The 20,499-nt window shown below is 48.5% G+C and overlaps 1 protein-coding gene across 1 annotated transcript; it reads left to right on the top strand.

Moving 5' to 3' along the window:
- Nucleotides 1-2,996: 2,996 nt before the first annotated feature.
- LOC103531782 (lymphocyte antigen 6E) lies at nt 2,997-14,346 on the top strand. Its single transcript, XM_008497467.2, has 3 exons — nt 2,997-3,163; nt 8,236-8,355; nt 9,478-14,346. Exons 1-3 carry the CDS (start codon nt 3,112-3,114, stop codon nt 9,684-9,686), a joined length of 381 nt encoding a protein of 126 aa, XP_008495689.1. The 5' UTR covers nt 2,997-3,111; the 3' UTR covers nt 9,687-14,346.
- The last annotated feature ends 6,153 nt before the right edge of the window (nt 14,347-20,499 follow it).

The following is a 20,499-nucleotide window of genomic DNA, read 5'->3' as shown; positions in this document are numbered from 1 at the left end:
CAAGTTTCAAGTTCCAACTCCCCACGTTCACTCCTTCAACACCACAGCCTTGCAGACCTCCTAAAGAATCATAAAATCATAGAACCGTGGAATGATTTGGGTTGAAAGAGGCTTTAAAAATCATCATTCCAACCCCCCATCCCTCTCCAGGGCAGGGACAACTCCCACTCAACCAGATTGCTCAAAGCCTCATCCAAGGAATTCCAGTTTTATTGCTTCATCCATGTCTCCTAACATGTCCCTTGGCCCGTGAGGGACCTGCCAGTCCTAATTTCCTGATTTGACGACTTGCCAGTTCCTTCCCAGCATGCAAGCAGACCTTGAAATATTTACTCTAGCACCAGTTTTATCAATCAGCAGCTTCTTTATCTCTTTAAGCATGTTTATATTCTTGTGGTCACCTTTCCCCAGCACAGACCACATTCCTGCTGCTGGACTCTACCCCTGCTGCCTCCCTCTTCTTCTCAAGAGAGATTTTTCTACCTTCCAGTCAAAAAAAAAAAACCTCTCCAGCAATCCCAAGAAGAAGCTGGAGGGTTCTCTGCAATGTTTTGCTGGGTGTTGGTCCTCAACATCAAGCTCTGCTCTTCCGAGGGGCTCTGTGCTGAGCTTGGAAGTCTCCTGTCCCCCACTGGGAAAGGGGATAAATGACTTAGAACATCCAACTCTCAGAAGAGTTTCCTTGCCACTGGTCCCCAGTTGCTCTGCCCACCTCTTCCCTTTGCAGAGGTGTAATTAAGGCTGTCCCCACCCACCCATTAGTACTGAGATGACTCCAGGTCCTGTGACGAGCTGAGTCCTGTGTCACTCTCAGGTCACCTTTCCTCATTCCCAGAAGTAGGCGGGTCCTGTCCAGCATACAGGGGAACTCGAAACTGTTCAGTTGGTCTGGGAAAGAAAACCAGAAAGTTCTACACTTCTCTTGGAGTGGGGACAAGGTGCTAAAGGAAGAAGGGAGGTGAATTATGGAGCTTGAGAATAGAATGATAGAATGGTTTGGATTGGAAGGGACCTTGGAAATCATCTAATTCCAACCTCTCTGCCATGAGTAAGGACACCTCCCACCAGACCAGGTTGCTCCAAGCCCCATCCAACCTGGCCTGAGGCACTTCCAGAGATGGGGCAGCCACAGCTTCTCTGGGCAACCTGGGCCAGGGTCTCCTCACCCTCCCAGCAAAGAATTTTTCCCTAATATCCAATCTCAATCTCCCCTCTTTCAGCTTGAAACCCTTCCCCCTCATCCCATTCCTCCAGGCCCTTGCTGAATGTCCCTCCCCAGCTTTCCTGGAGCCCTGTCAGGCACTGGAAGACGCTCTAAGATCTCCCTGGAGCCTTCTCACCTCCAGGCTGAACACCCCCATAGCAGAGGTTCTCCAGCCCTTGGATCATCTTCCTGGCCCCCCATTTGGATTAACTCCAGCAGCTCCATGTTCTTCTTATGTTGGAGGCTCCAGCACTGGACCCAGCACTTCAGGGGAAGGGGGATCATGAGAGCAGAGCAGAGCAGAACATGTTTTGTCTTCCTAATACCCAGAAATTAAATCTCAGCTGTTGCACCCAACATGGGAAATGAATGCAATGAGGTTGCTCACATGAAGGCTACAAAAAAGCCAGAGTGACTCTTAAGAGCACAATCCTAACGTGGTCTGTTAGCTACAGGAGTCTTGTGGGTGTTTCTGAGTTATGTTTGCTCAGGCTGCAACAACTAAGCTGAAATTTCCCAGATTTTATATATATATATATATATATATATATATTTGTTATTTAACTTGTAAATCAGAAAATAAAACAGTCCCAGCAACCCATTCCAGTGGAAGATATTAGGCCACAGAAACACACCACTTCCAATCAGTTCCTCCTAGAATAACTGGCAATGACAAATAAAAATGAGCCATAGAAGAGGCAAGGGAAGTGAGGGCTTTGCAGGCATGGATTTGTTTTCCAAGTAGAAGTCTCTGAATGCACTCTGGCAAGACAGGAGCTGGAATTTCTCCTGACAGATGCATTTGCCAGGAAATGCTGATTCTGCAGAATTAAACCCATCTGTGGCACACAGAGTTTGTCAAACCTATTTGTTTCTTGCTGGCTCACCAACCTTCTCCTCCATTCCCAGGCTTTCTTGACAGCTAACTCCCTCCCTTCAACGCCTTCCCTACAGCTCATTTACTAGAGGATTTACCTATTTCTTTGGGACCTCCGGAATCTGGGTCACTCTGCAAACCTTTCTGCTGAGCTGTCCTATCCTCTGAAGACCCATCCGCCCAAGCAGCCCAGGCTGCTCCTTGCCACCTGAACCTCAAATCTTCCCAATCCTGTAGGTCTAATCCCATTTAGTCTTTGGTAAACAGCTCACAGGAGCTGATTCTCCGTGTGCTTTGGATCTTGCAGGGGGGCTGTGGATGCGGTGGGATTTTATACACGAAGAGGGGATGTGGTGCATGCAGGGGGCATGTGCATGCAGAGGGTCTTCTTGCACGTAGAAAATCCATGCAAGGGGTCCTGCACAAAGCTGTTTGCAGATGCAGCGTGTGTGTGAGTACTGGGTGGTTGTGAATGTAGGGGAGGCGGAGTTTGTGTGTGCTCAGGGGATCTGTGAATGAAGAAGATGCAGAGAGGTGGGGAAGGGGGGGGCATGAACTCAGGCAGCTCCTCGGGGGTGAAGGGAGCCATGGATGCAGGCGGCTGCACTTGAAGAGAGCTGTGCCTGAGTGCGGTCCAGATTGCAGGGAGCCCCCTTTCACTCCTGTATTTTTTTTTCTTTTTTTTTTTTTTTTCTTTTTTATTTATTTTTTTTTTCCCTCAGGCAAATATTAAGCGGATGAAAAAAAATCCTTGGGGCTGAGCCAATGGCTCTGATATTGCTCCTCGTTCCTCAGCGGGCCAGGCTCTAGTACCAAGGTGACTGACCCTTTTTCCCCGGCCTCGGCTCCTCGGATCGGGGAAACGAAAGCAGGCGGGGCCGGGTAGGCGGTAGGGGGTGGCGGCAGGGGGCTGCGGGCCGGCCCGGGGGGCGGGGCCGATGGCCTTTCCCCACCCCCGTCTCCTGGCCCTGCCGCCAGCTTTCCGCGGAACCGCCAGCCCTGCGCATCTCGCTGGCCCCATCGCCGCACCATGAAGGCTCTCCTGCTCGCTGTGCTGGCTGCGGTGCTGTGCGTGGAAAGAGGTAAGGGGAGGGAGAGAGGGGAGTGGGCTGGAGTGGGGGGGGAAATACCCCCGCCCCCTCGGCCACCATCACCTTACGCCGAGGTCCCCCAGTCCCCTCGCAGCCGGGGTTTTGGGAACAAATGGGGTGTGTGTGGGGGGGTGTGGGGTGTGTGCGTCTTGTAGGGTGGGCTCTGGAAGTTGGAGGTTTGCAGGAAAAGGGAGGAGGGGGTGGGTGTTGGTGCAAAGGGGCTGGGGGGACAGATCTGAGCCGTGCTGGGGTTTGCAGAGGTGAGGGGTGGAGGGGGTTTCTTTCCGAGCCCTACCTCTCAGCACTGTCCCTCTTACAGCAGGAACTTCAGGGGTTCTGTGCCGGTATCTATATGTGTGCATCTCTAGCTGTGCGTGTAGATATTTTGGAGCTTTTCCCAGTTGCTTCTCGAACAAAGACCTGGGCCGACTCCACTCCCCCCAATACGGCGCAGCCAGCCGGGATAACGGCGCCGGATTGAGCTAAGATGCAGCCGAGGGGAAGGAAGGAGGGTGGAAGGGAGATGGAGCTCAACCCCAGCAATGTCTGAGCAGAGCCACTCGTGATCCTGGCTCCTGCCGTGGTGTGTGTCCCCCCCTCCCCTCAGCATCCTTTGGGGCAGGCTGGAATGGCCATTGTGTCCCCGGGGAGGAGATGACCCCCGAGGGAGCACATCTTGAGGTTGCCACAAGAAACTGGGGAGAAACGTGCTTCTTCCTCTTGCTGGGCATTAAACTGCAAGTTGTCCGAGTGGCAGGGTTTGTAATCCTCACCTCAGCGACTCCATTTCTGCCTCTCCAAACTCCGTGGGGCTGTGCAAGACCCCATATTGCTTCCATATGTCGATGCTTGGAGAAGCCAAACAAAGAGCAAAAAGAAGAGTTCCGGGCCCTCTGAGGCCCTTGCTAAAGGAACACGGAGCCTTCTTGTCTCTTGAGGACAGTGGTGATAAGAAACTTGTTGTTTGCTGCCCTTCCCGTATCCCCCTCCCTCCCTGTGGGATTCGGGAAGGAACTGGCAATTCAGGGGCTGGGGCTGGGTCAGATCCCAGCTGGAATGTGCTCAGTTCCAGCTGGGAGGAGGATGGGCAGAGCAGGCCAAGACACTGAGCAGTTTCATTTCTTCACCCACACACACCAAAAATAAATAATAAAAAAAAAAATAATCTGTAAAGTAAAGTAAATTAACTTCCTCGTCAGGCAGGAGGGTTGACTGCAGGTAGCTTTATCCCCCAAACACTTGGAGTACATCCTAGGACTTAAAAGCTTTGCCTGATGCTTCAAGTACCCCAAAGATCTGGTCTGTAAGGATCTGGTCGAAATGGAAAGGGAAAAAATGTTTGGTGTAGGGCTGGCAGAGCTACCAAAGCAACAGCATTTTTCACTGGTGCTGCTGAGCTTCAGATCGGGCTCCTAAAGGTTTTTTTTTTTCCTTTTTTTTTCTTTCCCCCCCCCCTTTTTTTTTCCTTTTTTTTTTTTTTCCTCAGCCATGGTTTCTGTGAGAACGACTCTTACCTCTTATCTGAGGAATTCCTCTGCTCTGGTTTGGGTGCTCTTTGTTCCTCCAAGCAGACAAACAGCAAACAAATCAACACAGAAATTCTTCCTCTAAAAGAACCTTGCATTTTCCAGTCGGTGAAAACGAGACTTCCCTTTTGCATTGTTTGATCTTCGATGGGGTTTTTTTTTGGTTTGTTGCTTTGTTTTTTTGGTTTTGTTTGGGTTTTTATTTCCTTTTTCATAGCTTTGAGCACCAACTCTTTGCTCTGTCTCCAGCTACGTAAAATAATTCTGCCACCCCTCTTTTGTCTAAAACACTCAGCCTGCTTCCTCCTTTCACTCTGCAGTGGGTTTTGGAGTGATTTAGTTATTTAGTCACCTAAACTAAACCATGGAAAAGTAGCACTACTTAGGACTGCATATTTCTTGTCTTAAACTACGTTGAAGAACTCGCTTCTCTTGGGGAGGTTTTGTCTGTACTGAGGCAGAATAGGTGTGACAAAAAAAAAAATATAGGTCCAGGCTGTGGTAGGAGCATCGATTTAAGACACGTGGCAGAGAATTTCATGCCTGAAGGCACTTGGATGTAGAAATATTTCTGAGATGTTGGTATCTGGAACCTTGGAGCCTTAATGGATGGGGCTGCACCACCTGGCTCGTGGGTTCAATGAAGTGAGCAAATACGTATGGGGATGTGTGTCCTGTCACAGTGGCCACAGGAAGCCCTTAATCCACTTCATTCCTGGCTCCTAGGAAGTGGGGTGAGTCAATTTGTCTCCTCACTTGACCCTCAGGGTAGTTGCAAGGAGAGAGGTTTGGGTCAGGTCACCATCAACTGGGACTGGAGACCAGAAAGGTGCTGGGGGTGAAGGAGCAGGAGGGAGCTGGGCTTTAAGCAGAGGTCCCAGTCTGAGTTTGGGCCAAAAATGCAACTCATGGAAATGTTCTGAAGGCTCAGCAAGAGCCAATGACAGGCTCAAGGCCTGGCTTCATCCTTCCCTCCCATGCACGGTCCACTCATGTATCTCTCCTGGGGCTTTTGACTCAACTGGTGGCCTTGGAATCTTGGGTGCTGTGTTTAGGTTGTGGTTGCTTCATTGGCATGCTCAGCTACCTTGGGTTTATTGCAAGGATCATTGGCAGAATGATGATGGTGAGGATGTATGAGACAGTCCAGGAAATTCTTGCCTGGGGGGTTGTGGTGTTGGCTTTGTCTCCAAAGCAAAATCATTTGGCTGCCCTGATGTGACATTCAAGTTCTCCCACTAACTCTGCTTTAATCCATTTCCCTGAGATTATGCTTTTGTTTTCTTTCCCTGCCTTGGCTTGTGGCTGCTCAAAAAGTCATTCCTCTGAGAACAATTTTTCTTTTTTTTTTCCCAATTTTCTCATAAAAGAAAAAAAAAAAGAAGCTTTTCCTGAGCAAAACAAGCTTGAGAAGAACCTCAAGAGGTCATGCAGCCCTGCAGCAGAGGGGGGCAGCTGCTGATCAATATCTGTCCAACTTAATTCTTCAAAATACTCCATGGCAGGGCCTGCTGAACCTCAGGAAGCAATCCCAGGGCTTCTTGGGATAATGTTTGTGATGAGACTAAAGGTAGGAGCAGGGCTGCTGCTGCCTTGGACTTCCCATCATGAATCAGCCCCCAATGTCTTTTGCATCCTGTGAACACAGAAGAGGAAGGCAGTGCCTGATGGGATGGTTTGCCATCTGAGTTCTCCAAAATCAAAGCTCTTGAAACATTGGGAATGGACCTGATCCTGCTCTGTCTTGCACTGTGGGTGGGATGTTCTTGTGTGTAAAATACAGAGAAGTTCATCTGCCCACTACCAAGTGGAAATGTCCCCTCCTGAGCCACCAATCCAGGCTGTTTCCTAGAATCATCAAATGGTTTGGGTTTAAACCCTTCCATGGGCAGGGACACTTCCCACTGAACCAGGTTGCTCCAAGCCCAACCTGGCCTTGGACACTTCCAGGGGTGGGACAGCCACAGCTTCTCTGAGAAACCTGGGCCAGGGTCTCACCACCCTTCCACTAAAGAATTTCTTCCTAAGAAATAATCAAAATCTCCCCTCTTTCATCTTGAAACTGTTCCTCCTCATCCCATCACTCCATGCCTCTGCCAAAAGTCCCTCCCCAGCTTTCCTGTAACCTCTTCAGGTACTAGAAGATGCTCTGAGGTTTCCCTGGGGCCCCTTTTTCAGGTTTCTGCCGCAAGTTCCCATGTCTGAATTCTCTTTTACAATCTTTCCTCTTTCTTGGGAAGATCTGAAGGGTGGGGGAATGGGAGCCATGTTCCTCCTCATCCCAGCACTCCATGCCTCTGCCAAAAGTCCCTCCCCAGCTTTCCTGTAACCTCTTCAGGTACTAGAAGATGCTCTGAGGTTTCCCTGGAGCCCCTTTTTTGAGGTTTCTGCCACAAGTTCCCATGACTGAATTCTCTTTTACAATCTTTCCTCTTTCTTGGGAAGATCTGAAGGGTGGGGGAATGGGAGCCATGTTCCTCCTCATCCCATCACTCCATGCCTCTGTCAAAAGTCCCTCCCCAGCTTTCCTGTAACCTTTTCAGGTACTAGAAGATGCTCTGAGGTTTCCCTGGAGCCCCTTTTTCAGGTTTCTGCCACAAGTTCCCATGACTGAATTCTCTTTTACAATCTTTCCTCTTTCTTGGGAAGATCTGAAGGATGGGGGAATAGGAGCCAGCTGGTAAAGTCCAGCCTGCTGGTGTAGAATAAACCATTTTATGGAACCTGCCATGGAGGAAGGCATAAGTGGGTATTATTTGGGGTTTTTTTGTGCCATCCTCCTGCTCCAAATAAAAAAGCTTGGCTGCATATGTTGCCTTCATGCTATGGCTCCCTGACAGTGCAATTCAGATCCTTGGAGATCTTACTGGGCTTGCTCTAGCTGAGAAATGGTTTCTACCATTAACTTAACCATAGCCTTGGTGACTAAAGGCCACATGGAAAGCTCAAACCCATGGTCCCATCTGGAGTATTTGCTCTCAATGTTTGTAGCAATTGAGCTGAAAAAGCTCAGATTTCAGGCTCCAGCTTGCAGGGCTGAACTTCCTTCCATTGTTTAGCTTGAAGTTGGCAGCTGTAACTTGAACTCACTCTTGGTACAAGCAGGAGCATGCCATGAAGGACCAAGCTGACCTCTGGTTGTAACAAGGCTTTATTTAGCTCACGATTGGTCCTGTCAAAAGCTGGCAACATGTCCTTTCTGCATGAACCCTTCACTTGGCCAAATTTTAGGGGAAAAAAAAAACAAAAAACCCAACCTATTTCAGCTTGATACAGCTGAAGTTGTTTCCCTATCCCTGGAAGTGTTGAAGGCCAAGCTGGATGGGGCTTGGAGCAACCTGGTCTCACAGAAGGTGTCCCTGGCTGTGGAAGGGGGTTGGAAATAGATAATTTTTTAACTCCCAAACCATTCTGGGATTCTCTGAACGAGCAAGCGTGTGGCCAGATGTGGTGCCTGCCACGTGTCAGGGATGGGGACCACCAGAAAAAGGAGGTCCTCCCAGCAGCCCCTAACCAAATTGTGCCTTTCCCTTGCAGCCCACGCACTCATCTGTTTTTCCTGCTCGGATGCATCTTCCAACTGGGCCTGTCTGAAGCCTGTCAAGTGTGGAGAGAATGAAAACCACTGCGTGACGACGTATGTCGGAATGGGATTTGGTGAGTGGTGCCAGGACCTTCTCCTGCCCCTCTTGGCTGCTCTCCTGGGTCACCTGCTGAGCTGCAGGGAGGTTTTTCTTTTCTTTGGCTGAAAAAAGGAGGGAAGTTCTGCTTAGCAGCTGAGTGTCAGAGCATCCCCAGGGAATTTTGAGGAGGGATGATGGGACTCTGCCAGGCGGAATCACGTTCGAGCCCACATGCCTGCACCGAGGCTGGGAATCCGAGGGGAATTTCAGGGTGGGAGTGGGAAGGTTGCTGCTGAATAAGTGAAAGTGTGGAGGATGCTGCAGGCTTCCTCTGGTGGCAAACTCCAGGGTTTTCCTTCCTGCTTTTCCCCCGTGTTCATGTTGTCCATCATCCCTGATTCCCACCTTTCCTTCTTTGCTCTCTGTGGATGTTGTGGGGTTGCCAGGAAGGGAGGTGAACAAGTTTCCTCCCTAGATGCCAGGAAAGATTTGGGGTGGGGAGGGTCTGTGCTTCCTGGCTGCTTCTCCTAGAGAAACAAACTGCTCTGGTGGGGTCTCCTGCTGCCACTGCAGAACCCAGCTTGGTTTGCTTTGCTCTCTCCCTTGCAGGAAGAAAGGGTGTTGCATGCCTTGAGCTGCACGATCTGCAGCGTGGGTGGCTTGTGCTGTGCCCAAATGGAGCCTGGGAGTTTTTATAAACCTGTTGTCTGAGCACAGGGCTAATGGTTTCCTATTTCCTGCTGCTAAACGTGTGCTGTGCCTCTCTCACAGCAGATGCTCAAACCATCAACTTTTGCTTTCCCTCCTCCCCCTGCTCTCTCTGCCTCCGGCTCCCTGGCTCAAACTCGAGTGAGATTTTTTTCACCAGAGCCAGAATGGCCAAACTTTGGTTGACAGCCTGGAAGGGGTGTCCTTAGGGTCTCTAGAGCCTGGTGGGGGGGGGTTGCCATGGGTTTTCCTTGAGATGTGTGGGCTGCCTGAGATGACTGTCAAAGCCTGCCACCGAGAAGCACTTCATTCTCTCCGTGCCACCCGTGACGTTTGGGGTTATTTCAGTGCTGTTATTTCCTTTGCAGAACAGGTGATCAGAGCAAGCCGAGCAATGTTATTAAACCCATTTCCTCTTTCTTTTTTTTTTTTTTTAACCAAAATTCAGGTGGCAAGTCTGGCCAGTCCATCTCCAAAGGATGTTCTCCCATTTGCCCCAGCGCCGGGATTAACCTCGGCATCGCGGCCGCCTCCGTTTACTGCTGCGACTCCTTCCTCTGCAACATCAGTGGTTCCAGCAGTGTGAAAGCCAGTTACACAGTCCTGGCCTTGGGAATTCTGGTTAGCTTCATCTATATCCTCAGGGCTCGGGAATGATGGGGCTGAGCAAGGAAGATTTGTCTTCCATGAGCTGTCACAGGTCTCGTTAGCCAATATCTTCTCTCTCGCTGTCTGCAAGGAGATCCTCTACTTCTCAGCAGGCTTCCAAGGTGGTTGTTATCCAGACTTTATGCTCTTCCAGCACTGGAGACCTGGGAGGTTTGGCCAAGCTGTTCTCCTCTTTCTGTGGACATACCCCCACTCACACCTCCTTGGCAAAGGTGGATCATTTTGGAAGGGTTTCTGCTTTTATACCTAATACTTACCCATTTCCCCCTCCCCCAGTCCCTTCGTTTCTAAGGTTGGTTAAAGCAAAGCTGGGACTCATCAAGATTAACCCCAGAAATCACCTGGTCAAGTGTTCAGACATTCCTGCCTCTCACCTCCATGGAGGTGCTTGGTACCAGCATGCACCCAGCACATGGGTGGTCCAGGCATGGGGAATGCATGACCTGAAGGGAGACAAATTCCTGCCCCCTGCAGCTCCAGTCTTTTTTTTTTTTTTTTTTTTTATATATATATATATATATAAAATCGTTTCCCTTTCTTCTGATCCTGGGCTGATTTTTTTTCTGGAAAACAAATGACATGTACCTTGTCCTTCCGAGCTCTGTAAGTGCCAGACCTGAATAAACATGCTCCTGTTGTTACCTGAGATGGGACGTGTGCTGTGTGTGTTTCCTTGCTCCAGAGAGAGGGATTAGAAAAAAAATCTTAGAAGAAATCCAAATATGATGCCCAGCACAAGGGCCTCTTACCCTCTCAAGCAGCTTTTGAGTGCTTCCTCTCAGAATTCCTTCCAGTTCAGCTCTTGAGCAGCAAGGTCATCTTCTCCTTGTCCCTCTGTGATGAATGCCCTTGGGCCAGCTGGTTTCACCTCTCTTTGGAATTGCATTTTCTGGGTGTATTTTAGTGAAAAAACACCACTTATTGGGACCTGAGTCAACACCATGATTCCTATTGGAGCAAGTGGACTTGGGATGAAGATATCCAAAAATCAGCCTGCATGTTGCAAAGACTTGGTGCCTCAGTTTCCCCACTTTGGACTTGGTGATAGACAATAACATCAGCATCCAAATGATGGAGAGCAAGGGGGCACTTTGCAGAACTTTGTGAAGTTGAAGGCCGAAGATTCTTTGATTCAACCTTCAGACCTTGGCTGATGGTGCACGTGGACTTCTGAAGGTGACTTCACCACCAAACCTGCCACTCAGATTCCCAGGATCTTTCCAGGTCTTCTGGCACCATTTTTCCTGGAAGTTCTCCAGCCATCCCATGGGAGTTTTGTTCTTCTGCCACGGGCTCCTTTCCTACTTCTGGACCTCCTGGACACAAACCAAGCCAAAACTGAGTGGTCAAATCTCCAGCAAAAGTTTGTTTTCACTTCCACTGGTTGACCAGAGTTGCACTGCCTGTTTTTTTTCTCTTCTAGCAGCAAACCCAGGTGTAGCATTGGCACTCTTTAGCCCTCCTTGTACATGGTTCTCCTATTTTGGGTCAAAACCCAAACAAAAGCCACTCCAGCTGCACAAACTTTCCAATGATACCTCCACCTGCACTTAAAGTAGTGATCAACAGCTTCCTTTAAAAGATGGTGTGCAGATGTCTGGAAATATTAGCAACAAAGTTGTCTGCATGGTTTTTTCCTTTTCCTTCTCCCCATCTCTTAATTAAAATGGCACTGATGCTAATGACAGCCTAGACAGCAGGAGGACACTGATCATGGGGATGGGAGCTGTGATTAGATGATGAGGTTGGGAAGAATGTCCCAGCTTTTCCTCCCTTGTCTCCTTGGGCTTGAGATGTGCCTTCCTTTGGTTAATACATCCTCCCTCACCTGCTGGCACCTCTGGTAGGACCACAGGGCTTGAGGAGAGCCACAAACCTCTGCTATGCATGTTCAGCACAGGGAAAACTGGGGAAAAAAAGTTTGCTAGGAATGTTCTTGAGTTTTCCTGTGCCTGAACCTTCCTTTAAAGATCAACAACTTGAATTTATTCCTGGACACTTGTTTGGAGGAGATGCTGTAGGCCCTGTGGGAGGGATGGAGATGCCCTGGGGTGAAACCACGGCAGCACCCAGAATGTTATCTTGAAAGTCATCAGGATGTAACTTTTTTTTTTAGCCACCAGGCACTTGGGTAACTTGATTTTGGGCTCAGTTCCCCTCCCAGAGCTTCTGCTATGAGCAAAGAGCTAAACTTGAAAGCCATGAATTGTGTCCTAATGCTTGTTCATGCCTTTAATAGGCTCTTGAGGATGTCAGCCTGGACAATCCCAGGGGTTAAAGCTAAATAAATAGGGTTATGAGGACTTGTTGCTTCCTCCAATGGCCGTCTCCTTCCTATCTGATGAAAAACAGCCTGAAAAAGTTGGGGTTTTTCAGCCTGGAGAAAAGAAGGCTCTGGAGAGACCTTAGAGCAACTTCCAGTGGCTGAAGGGATCCAGGAAAGATGTGGAGGGACTTGGGACAAGGGCTTGGAGGGATGGGAGTTCCAAACTAAAAGAAGGGAGATTGAGATTGGATATTAAGATAAAATTCTTTCCTGTGAGGGTGGGAAGACCCTGGCCCAGGTTTCTCAGAGAAGTTGTAGCTGCTCCATCCCTGGAAGTGTTCAAGTCCAGGTTGGATGGAGCTTGGAGCAACCTGGGATAGTGGGAAGTGTCCCTGCCCATGGCAGGGGAGTTGGAACCAGACAATTTTTCAGGTTCTTTCCAAACCATTCTATGATTCTATTCCTGCATTTCAGGGTTTGCTCATGCCAAGGACTCATTTCTGCAAATGTGCAGAGGGTGTCAGGAAGAGCATTCACCAAGCTACTACAAATAACAAGTTATATTCATGGTATTGCCAGGGGACAGAGCTGAAAATCACTTGACACGTCTTCTTCAGCCTATAGATGATGAATAGGTTGCATATGGAGGTGGTTTTTTCCCCTTTTCACTCTTTTTTGTCTTTCCTCCTCATGTATTATATTCCTGCATGTTCAGTATATGGAAGAAAAGATACTTGCAGTTTCCTTTTGAAGCCATGGCAAATATTTTGTTGATAGAAATATCTATATTTGAGAGAGCTGGGGGGGAGTGTGGATCAGCTGGAAGGCAGGAGGGCTCTGCAGAGGGACCTGGACAGACTGGAGAGTTGGGATGATTCCAATGGGATGAGGTTCAACAAGGCCAAGTGCCGGGTCCTGCACTTTGGCCACAACAACCCCATGGGGAGCTCCAGGCTGGGCACAGAGTGGCAGAAAGGGACCTGGGAGTCTGGATTGCCAGGAAGCTGAACATGAGCCAGCAGTGTGCCCAGGTGGCCAAGAAGGCCAATGGCATCCTGGCTTGGATCAGGAACAGCGTGGCCAGCAGGTCCAGGGAAGGGATTCTGCCCCTGTGCTCAGCCCTGGTGAGGCCACAGCTTGAGTCCTGTGTCCAGTTCTGGGCCCCTCAGCTCAGGAAGGAGATTGAGGTGCTGGAGCAGGTCCAGAGAAGAGCAAGGAGGCTGTGAAGGGATCCAGCAGAATTCCTGTGAGGAAGGGCTGAGGGAGCTGGGGGTGTTGAGGCTGGAGAAGAGGAGGCTCAGGGGAGACCTCATCACTCTCTCCAACTCCCTGAAAGGAGGTTGGAGCCAGGGGGGGGTTGGGCTCTTTTCCCAGGCAACTCTCAGCAAGACAAGAGGGCAGGGTCTCAAGTTGTGCCAGGGGAGGTTTAGGTTGGATATTAGGAAGAATTTCTTTCTGGAGAGGGTGATCAGACATTGGAATGGGCTGCCCAGGGAAGTAGTGGATTCTCTGTGTCTGGAGATATTTCAAAAGAGCCTGGATGTGGCACTCAGTGCCATGGTCTAGCAACCGCAATGGTGGTTCAAGGGTTGGACTCAATGATCTCTGAGGTCCCTTCCAAGCCAGCCAATTCTATGATTCTATGAGAGAGGGAGGGTATGACAGCTTGTCAAATGCAAGAGAACTTCTTCAACAATTTAATCCCAAGCATCACATCTTCAGTTCTGCCAAGTCTCAAAATTTCTGCTCCTACTCTATGTTGCTTGGTGGGTTCTTTGTTTTCAGCACTAGAAATCATGTTAGAAACTCAGATTTTGTAAAGCCCAGGAGTGAAAAGCCTGAAAATGTGTAGCTGTAGTAATTAAAAGCATTAATAAGGGAAAGAATAATACAAAAAAACAAAAAAACAACCATAAAATAGCAAGGACACAGCATGTATAGAGCATTAAAACTGTTGGCTTGTTAAACCAAACACCTGATTTATAATTTGGGGGCCATGGTGGGACAGCCTTTAAGTGCTTGGAGTGCATTTCCTTGGACTGTGGCATTAGAGGTGAAAATCTCAGCAGAAAACTCAGATCTTCACCTTTTTTGAGGAAAGAAGAAATTCTGATTGCAGGCAGTTTTGCTCTGTACAAAGCATCAAATAGTCCAGAACAGGTTTCTTTTGGGAAAGAAGAGTTTAAGTCAAATACCTGCCCATTTTTTGGTGCATATTAATGGGAAAATGGTTTCTGTGCTTCCATCTGGAAAAATGGTTGTATTCCAATGGCAGCTGCTGCTCTTTCCCCCATGCCAACATCACAAGGGCTCTCATTTTTCTATATTCTCTGCTTCACCAGGCCTTTCCACCCAGGTTCTCTGGGTTTGCTGTTTGCCATTTAAAAAAAAAAAAATGAACTGAGTTCTTCCAGCTGTTTTTGGAGATGATATTTTATTTTATTTTCTGCCAAACTGTTGGAAATGTTTCTTCTCTTGGAAAACACAAACCTGAGGTGACCTCCTCCCACAAACAGCCAGAACAAATAAAAGCAGTTGCTTCATACTTACTCAGAGGATCCACATCAGTACTCAAAGAATGTCCTTGCTTAGTGTTAATTTACTCAAGGGATGGATGAGTTGAAATGATTTGGCCTCCCAGGGACTTTCCTTGTCATGGAGGAGGCTCTGGTTCCATCACCCTTGTGGGAAGCTCTGGTCCAGGTGGCTTTTTTTCCAGGTTGGAATGAGACAAAGGCATCCATGCTCTCCTTCTGGGAAAAGCAGATGTGCTGCACATCTGGATGCTTGGAAATTTGAGGTTCCATCACAAGCCCTGGACTCTTGGGACCTCAATGCTTTTTCACCCTGAAGCTGGGCTGTGTTCTCACTGTCAACCTCAGAGATGAGATGCTGCAAGTTCTCAGCTGTTTAGGCTCAGAATCAGGTCTGGAATCCTTCCTTGATCCTGGAAGAGTTCTTCCACCCCTGGAAAGATGTCCTCTGAGGCTACCAAGTTGAGATGGAGATAGACACATCCTGTTTGGAATGGTGGGAAGGTCCCTGGTGCCCAAGGATGCAAAGCCCTGGACCAGTCCTGCCATCTGCTGGTAGAGATGCTCTGAAGCCCAAGTCAAGGAGGTTGCTCCAGCAACCAGATAATTCCATGCAAAGCAGAGACTCAGAAGCCTGGGATGACACCTTGAACGTTTTATATTTGTCCAGCTTTGCTCTGATGGCACAAATGGAGAAATTAAAGGTTTAACAGGCTCCTGAGGATTAGTGTTTTCCAAGGCAATGCTTGCTTTTTGTTTTGTTTTTTTTTTTTGAGCCCAACACAGTGTCAAAACTGAAATACTTGATGAAAATATAATGAGGCCAATAATGTGTTGCAGAAACAGTCCTGGCAAGTTTTATTTCAGCTTTGTTGAGTGATCTCATTTCACTAAAATGCTGATTTTACTGCTACATCTATGTGAGGTTTGTAACAGTGTATTTACCTTTATTGTGACAGAAGAAACATTGATTCCTTGAAATATATCAAAGTAAGTGCAAGTGCAGTGTATGGTTATATATCCTTTCTTATACCCTAATAAAAATACATGGAATTACTAAACAAGATAAACTGGGAAGAAATTATTTTTTTTTTATGATTCTTCAGATGGGCCCGGCCCTCTGGAACTGGCTGGAGGGCCGGGCCCAGAGAGTGGTGGTGAACGGGGCTGCATCCAGTTGGCGGCCGGTCACTAGTGGTGTCCCCCAGGGATCAGTATTGGGCCCAGTTCTGTTTAATATCTTTATCGACGACTTAGACGAAGGGATTGAGTCCATCATCAGCAAATTCGCAGATGACACCAAGCTGGGAGGAAGTGTGGACCAACTCAGGCTCTGCAGAGAGACCTGGACAGACTAGAGAGCTGGGCCGATTCCAACGGGATGAGGTTCAACAAGGCCAAGTGCCGGGTCCTGCACTTTGGCCACAACAACCCCATGGGGAGCTCCAGGCTGGGCACAGAGTGGCTGAGAGCAGCCAGGCAGAAAGGGACCTGGGAGTCTGCATCGACAAGAAACTGAACATGAGCCAGCAGTGTGCCAAGGTGGCCAAGAAGGCCAATGGCATCCTGGCCTGGATCAGAAACAGCGTCACCAGCAGGTCCAGGGAGGTGATTCTTCCCCTGTACTCAGCACTGGTTAGGCCACACCTCGAGTACTGTGTCCAGTTCTGGGCCCCTCAGTTTAAGAAGGATGTAGAGGTCCTGGAACAGGTCCAAAGGAGGGCAACCAGGCTGGTGAAGGGACTCGAGCACAGACCCTATGAGGACAGGCTGAGAGAGCTGGGGGTGTTCAGGCTGGAGAAGAGGAGGCTCAGGGGAGACCTCATTGCTGTCTACAACTCCCTGAAAGGAGGCTGTAGCGAGGTGGGAACTGGACTCTTTTCACAGACGACCTTCAACAAGACAAGAGGACACAGTCTTAAGTTGTGCCAGGGGAGGTTTAGGTTAGATATTAGAAAGAATTTCTTCACAGAGAGGGTGATTAGGCTATGGAATGGACTGCCCGGTGAGGTGGTAGATTCTCCGTCCCTGGAGACATTTAAAAAAAGACTGGATGTGGCACTCAGTGCCATGGTCTAGCAACTGCTCCGGTGGGTCAAGGGTTGGACTAGATGATCTCTGAGGTCCCTTCCAACCCGGCTAATTCTATGATTCTATGATTCTATGTTGCCTCTGGTTCTGTGTGTGAAAAGAAAGTGATTGGGTTAAGATGCAAAACCCAGGGCCATGGGTTGCAGGCTGGTCAAAAAGAGGACAGACACATGGGTTATAGGTTCTAGGGAGGGATAAATAACTGTAAATAACTACTAACTGGAATTAATTTCCTGTAGGGGATTGGAACTAGGTGATTTTTAAGGTCCCTTCCAACCCAAACCATCCTCTGATTCTATGGGAAATCCATACGTCCCATCTCAAGGCCCTTGGAGGCTCTTCCTGGTGATGGATAAAGACCAGGGATTGGGTTTTTTTGCCTTTAATATAGTCATAAATATCACTGACTTGTTCAGGACCTTACTGGGGATGGAAATGGGATTCATCCTTCGAGCATCCACTCTTTCTTCTTGGAGAGGATGGTTGTTTTGGGCAAATAATGGTCCCATTCTATCATTCCATGATTCTCTTCCTGCATTTCAGGGCAACTGCTCCTCTTCCCAAGCTTCCTGAGGTTGCAGTCCTGCTCTGCCCCCTTCTCCTTTTTGTGGACACATGGATCTCCACATGGATACATGGATATTGGGACCATTCATGCTGCTTTGCAAAGATGCATCATCCTCATTTTGCTTTAAAGCTTTATTAGTTTGCTGACCCCAGCTGGATCCTGGGGGAGAAGGATATTCCCTGGGCAATGGAAGATAAATGCAGAATAACAGTGATGGGATCTTTAGGAGTTTTTTAGAAGCAGCCACAACTTGCTGTTTGCAAGACTTGAAAACCTCTTCCCTTTTCTCTGGATAATGCCAACCAGGACTGGATGCTTAATAGCAGCTTGCAATCCATATTGTGTTTTGGGGACAGAAAACCACCTGAACTGACAGGAAAAGTTTTCATAGAATTACAGGATAGCTAGAGCTGGAAGGGGCCTTAAAAATCACCTAATTTCATCCCCCCTGCATCCCAACCTGACATTCTGTGATTCCATGATTTATTCTCTGAGCATCCTATCCAAACCTCCCCTGGCACAACCTGAGATCATTTTCTTTTGCCCTGTTGCTTGGTACCAGGGAGAGGAAACCAAACCCCACCTTACTGCAACCTCTTTTCAAGGAGAGTTTTTTAGTCTACTTTGAAGTACAGATTTTATAGAACTGTAGGATAATTTGGTTTGGAAGAGACCTTAAAAATCATCTTGATCCAGGTTCTGGAATGGGCAGGGACACCTCCCACCAGCTCACGTTGCTCCAAGCCCCATCCAACCTGACCTGAGACACTTCCAGCTGTGGTCTAAAAGCCTTTTTTTAACCATTTTGGAATATCCACCTGGCCTCTTCCTGAAGGGGGAGATTTTGGGGGAAGAGAAAAAAAATGCAGTGGTCCCTTTCTGTTTGAAGAGCCCATGAACTTAGACAAGGAGATGGGTGGTAGCTTAAAAAGTAACTTAATAATAATAATATGCTAAAATATGCTAATAAAAAGGGTTAGAGACGTATTAGGGTCTTAGTTAGAAGAAGGAAATCACAGAATCATCATGGAATGGTTTGGTTTGGAAGGAAACTTAAAGCTCATCCAGTTCCAACCCCCCTGATATGGGCAGGGACACCTCCCACCAGCCCAGGTTGCTCCAAGCTCCATCCAACCTGGACTTGAACCCTTCCAGGGATGGGACAGCCACAACTTGGAGAAAGGGACCGAGAGGAACCTCATGGGATTGGAGAAGGGGAAGTGCCAAGTCCTGCCCTTAGAGAAGAGCAAACCCATCCTGATGCTGGGGATCATCCAGCCAGAAAGCAGCTAATAAAAAAAGAATCCCTTTTCTGAGAAAACTGGGGCTGTTCAACATGAAGAAAAGGCTCAGGGGTTTCTTGGAATCATGGAATGGTTTGGGTTGGAAGGAACCTTAAAGATTATCTACTTCTAACCCCCTACATGGGCAGGGACACCTCCCACCAGCCCAGGTTGCTCCAAGCCCCATCCAACCTGGCCTTGAACACTTCCAGGGATGGGGCAGCCACAACTTCCTTGGGCAACCTCTTCCAGGGTCTCACCACCCTCAAATTAAAGAATTTCTTCCTCATGTCCAACCTCAATCTCCCCTCTTCAAGTTTTAACCCATTTCCTCTTGTCCTCTCCCTACACCCCCATGTCTAAAGCCCTCCCCCAGCTTTCTTGTAGCCCCTTCAGATATTGGGAGGTTGCTCTAAGGTCACCTTGGAGCCTCCTCTTCTCCAGGCTGAACTACCCCAATCCCTCAGTCTGGCTTCCCAGGGAGCTGCTCCAATCCTCTGAGCATTTCAGTGGCTCCTCTGGACATGTCCCAGGAGCTCTGTGTCCTTCTGATGTTGGGGACTCCAGAACTGGACCCAGAACTCCAGGTGGGGTCTCAGAAGAGCAAAGAGTAGAGGGTGAAATGGGTTCATTCACAAGTTCTGATGCGGAGGAGTCGAGGGAAGTGTGTAGGTAGGTAGATAACTCACAAGTGAAAAGGAAATTAAAAAAATAAATAAAATCCAGAATCATGAGCTCCACCTTCTGGCAGTGCTAACCCTCTCCACTTCCTTTCCTTTTCTCCCTGGTTCATGCGTTTTGAGGTCCACATGAGAAACTTTGGGGAACAAGGGGGGAAATGACACTTTCAGGTTGAATTGTGCCCAGAGAAGCAGCTGAGATGGGAGGATGCTGGAAAGGGAGGGATTCATTGTATGGCTGTGGGAAGAGGCTCCAGTCTTCCTTCTTCTCCCCCAAGAAAAAGAAATTTAAAGTGGTGTCCTTGGGTTGGGACTCGCTTTGCCTGTGGCACAGGGACACTTGGCCACCTGAGCTGCTTAAAGTTAGGAATTCTTGGTCCTTTTTTTAGAAAGAATGAAGGAACCACATCTGAAAGGTGACACCAAGAGGGGGGGGAAAGGAGGTGTGAGAAGCATTCCTTGCTCTCATTGTCCCTACCAATTCACACAAACAAGGCCTGGGTGTACTGTTCTTCCCACAGATTCTTTTCATGCTGTCAGGGTTTAACACTGGCCCAGCAATTAAACCAAGTGACAGATGTTCTCTATTAATCTCTCTCTCCTCCCTGATAAAGAAAGGAGAGAGAAGAAGGGAGAGAGACTGATGGGTTGGAAACTAAACTACACAGCTTTAATGAAACAGGAATGAGAAATAGGGAAAAAAATGACTAAATCTATACAAATATCCAGGAAAATGGATCCCAGGTTCCTCCCCCCTTTCCCCCAATAACTCTCCCATCCCCACCCAGGCTGCAGGGCAGCCCTGGGAAAGTCCAGGCTGGACTCCTGGGGTCAGCAGCAGTGGGGAGCTGGAGGCAGGAACACACAGATTCAGGCTGGCATGGATCAGGAGCACAGGCAGAGGAAGGGATGGAATCCTCCCAGGATGCCCAAGCAAACAGGCAGAGGGGAAGAAGGGGGAAGCAGGAAGGGCTTTGACCCTGGTGATCCCTCCAATTTCTCCTGAGGATGAAGTGGATGGGCTGGAATCCTCTGTTTGGTCACTTCTGGCCATTTCTCTTGTCTGTTCCTCCCCAAAGGAGGGCTGCAGGTGGGACCTCTTTCCTCCTTTTCTCCTTCCAAGAGGGCAAAATGTTCCTCAGAGCTGAGCAGTGGCCTTGGTTCTGCACCCCATTCTCCAGCTGGAACTCTAAACATGGAGTGGGATCAGTCCCAGCAGCAGACACTGCCTGAGAAACTTGCTGTTCATTTCAGCAAGTGCAGCTCCTTCCAAGAGACTCAGCTGAAAGCAAAAGTCCAAGACAGAAAATTACCTTTATCCCGGCCCAAACCAGGACATATGCCTACATCCCATGTCACATTGTCACACTATTCCTCTC

Source organism: Calypte anna, chromosome 2 (assembly GCF_003957555.1).
Source record: "Calypte anna isolate BGI_N300 chromosome 2, bCalAnn1_v1.p, whole genome shotgun sequence".
Classification (NCBI taxonomy): Eukaryota; Metazoa; Chordata; class Aves; order Apodiformes; family Trochilidae; genus Calypte; species Calypte anna.
This window is presented reverse-complemented; position numbering and strand designations above follow the sequence as displayed.

Excerpts from the sequence above, each read along its gene's own strand:
- LOC103531782 (XM_008497467.2), top strand. The coding sequence starts at position 3,112 with ATGAAGGCTCTCCTGCTCGCTGTGCTGGCTGCGGTGCTGTGCGTGGAA. Across the intron at positions 3,164-8,235 it reads GGTGCTGTGCGTGGAAAGAG|CCCACGCACTCATCTGTTTT; the intron begins GTAAGGGGAGGG and ends TTTCCCTTGCAG. Across the intron at positions 8,356-9,477 it reads GTATGTCGGAATGGGATTTG|GTGGCAAGTCTGGCCAGTCC; the intron begins GTGAGTGGTGCC and ends ACCAAAATTCAG.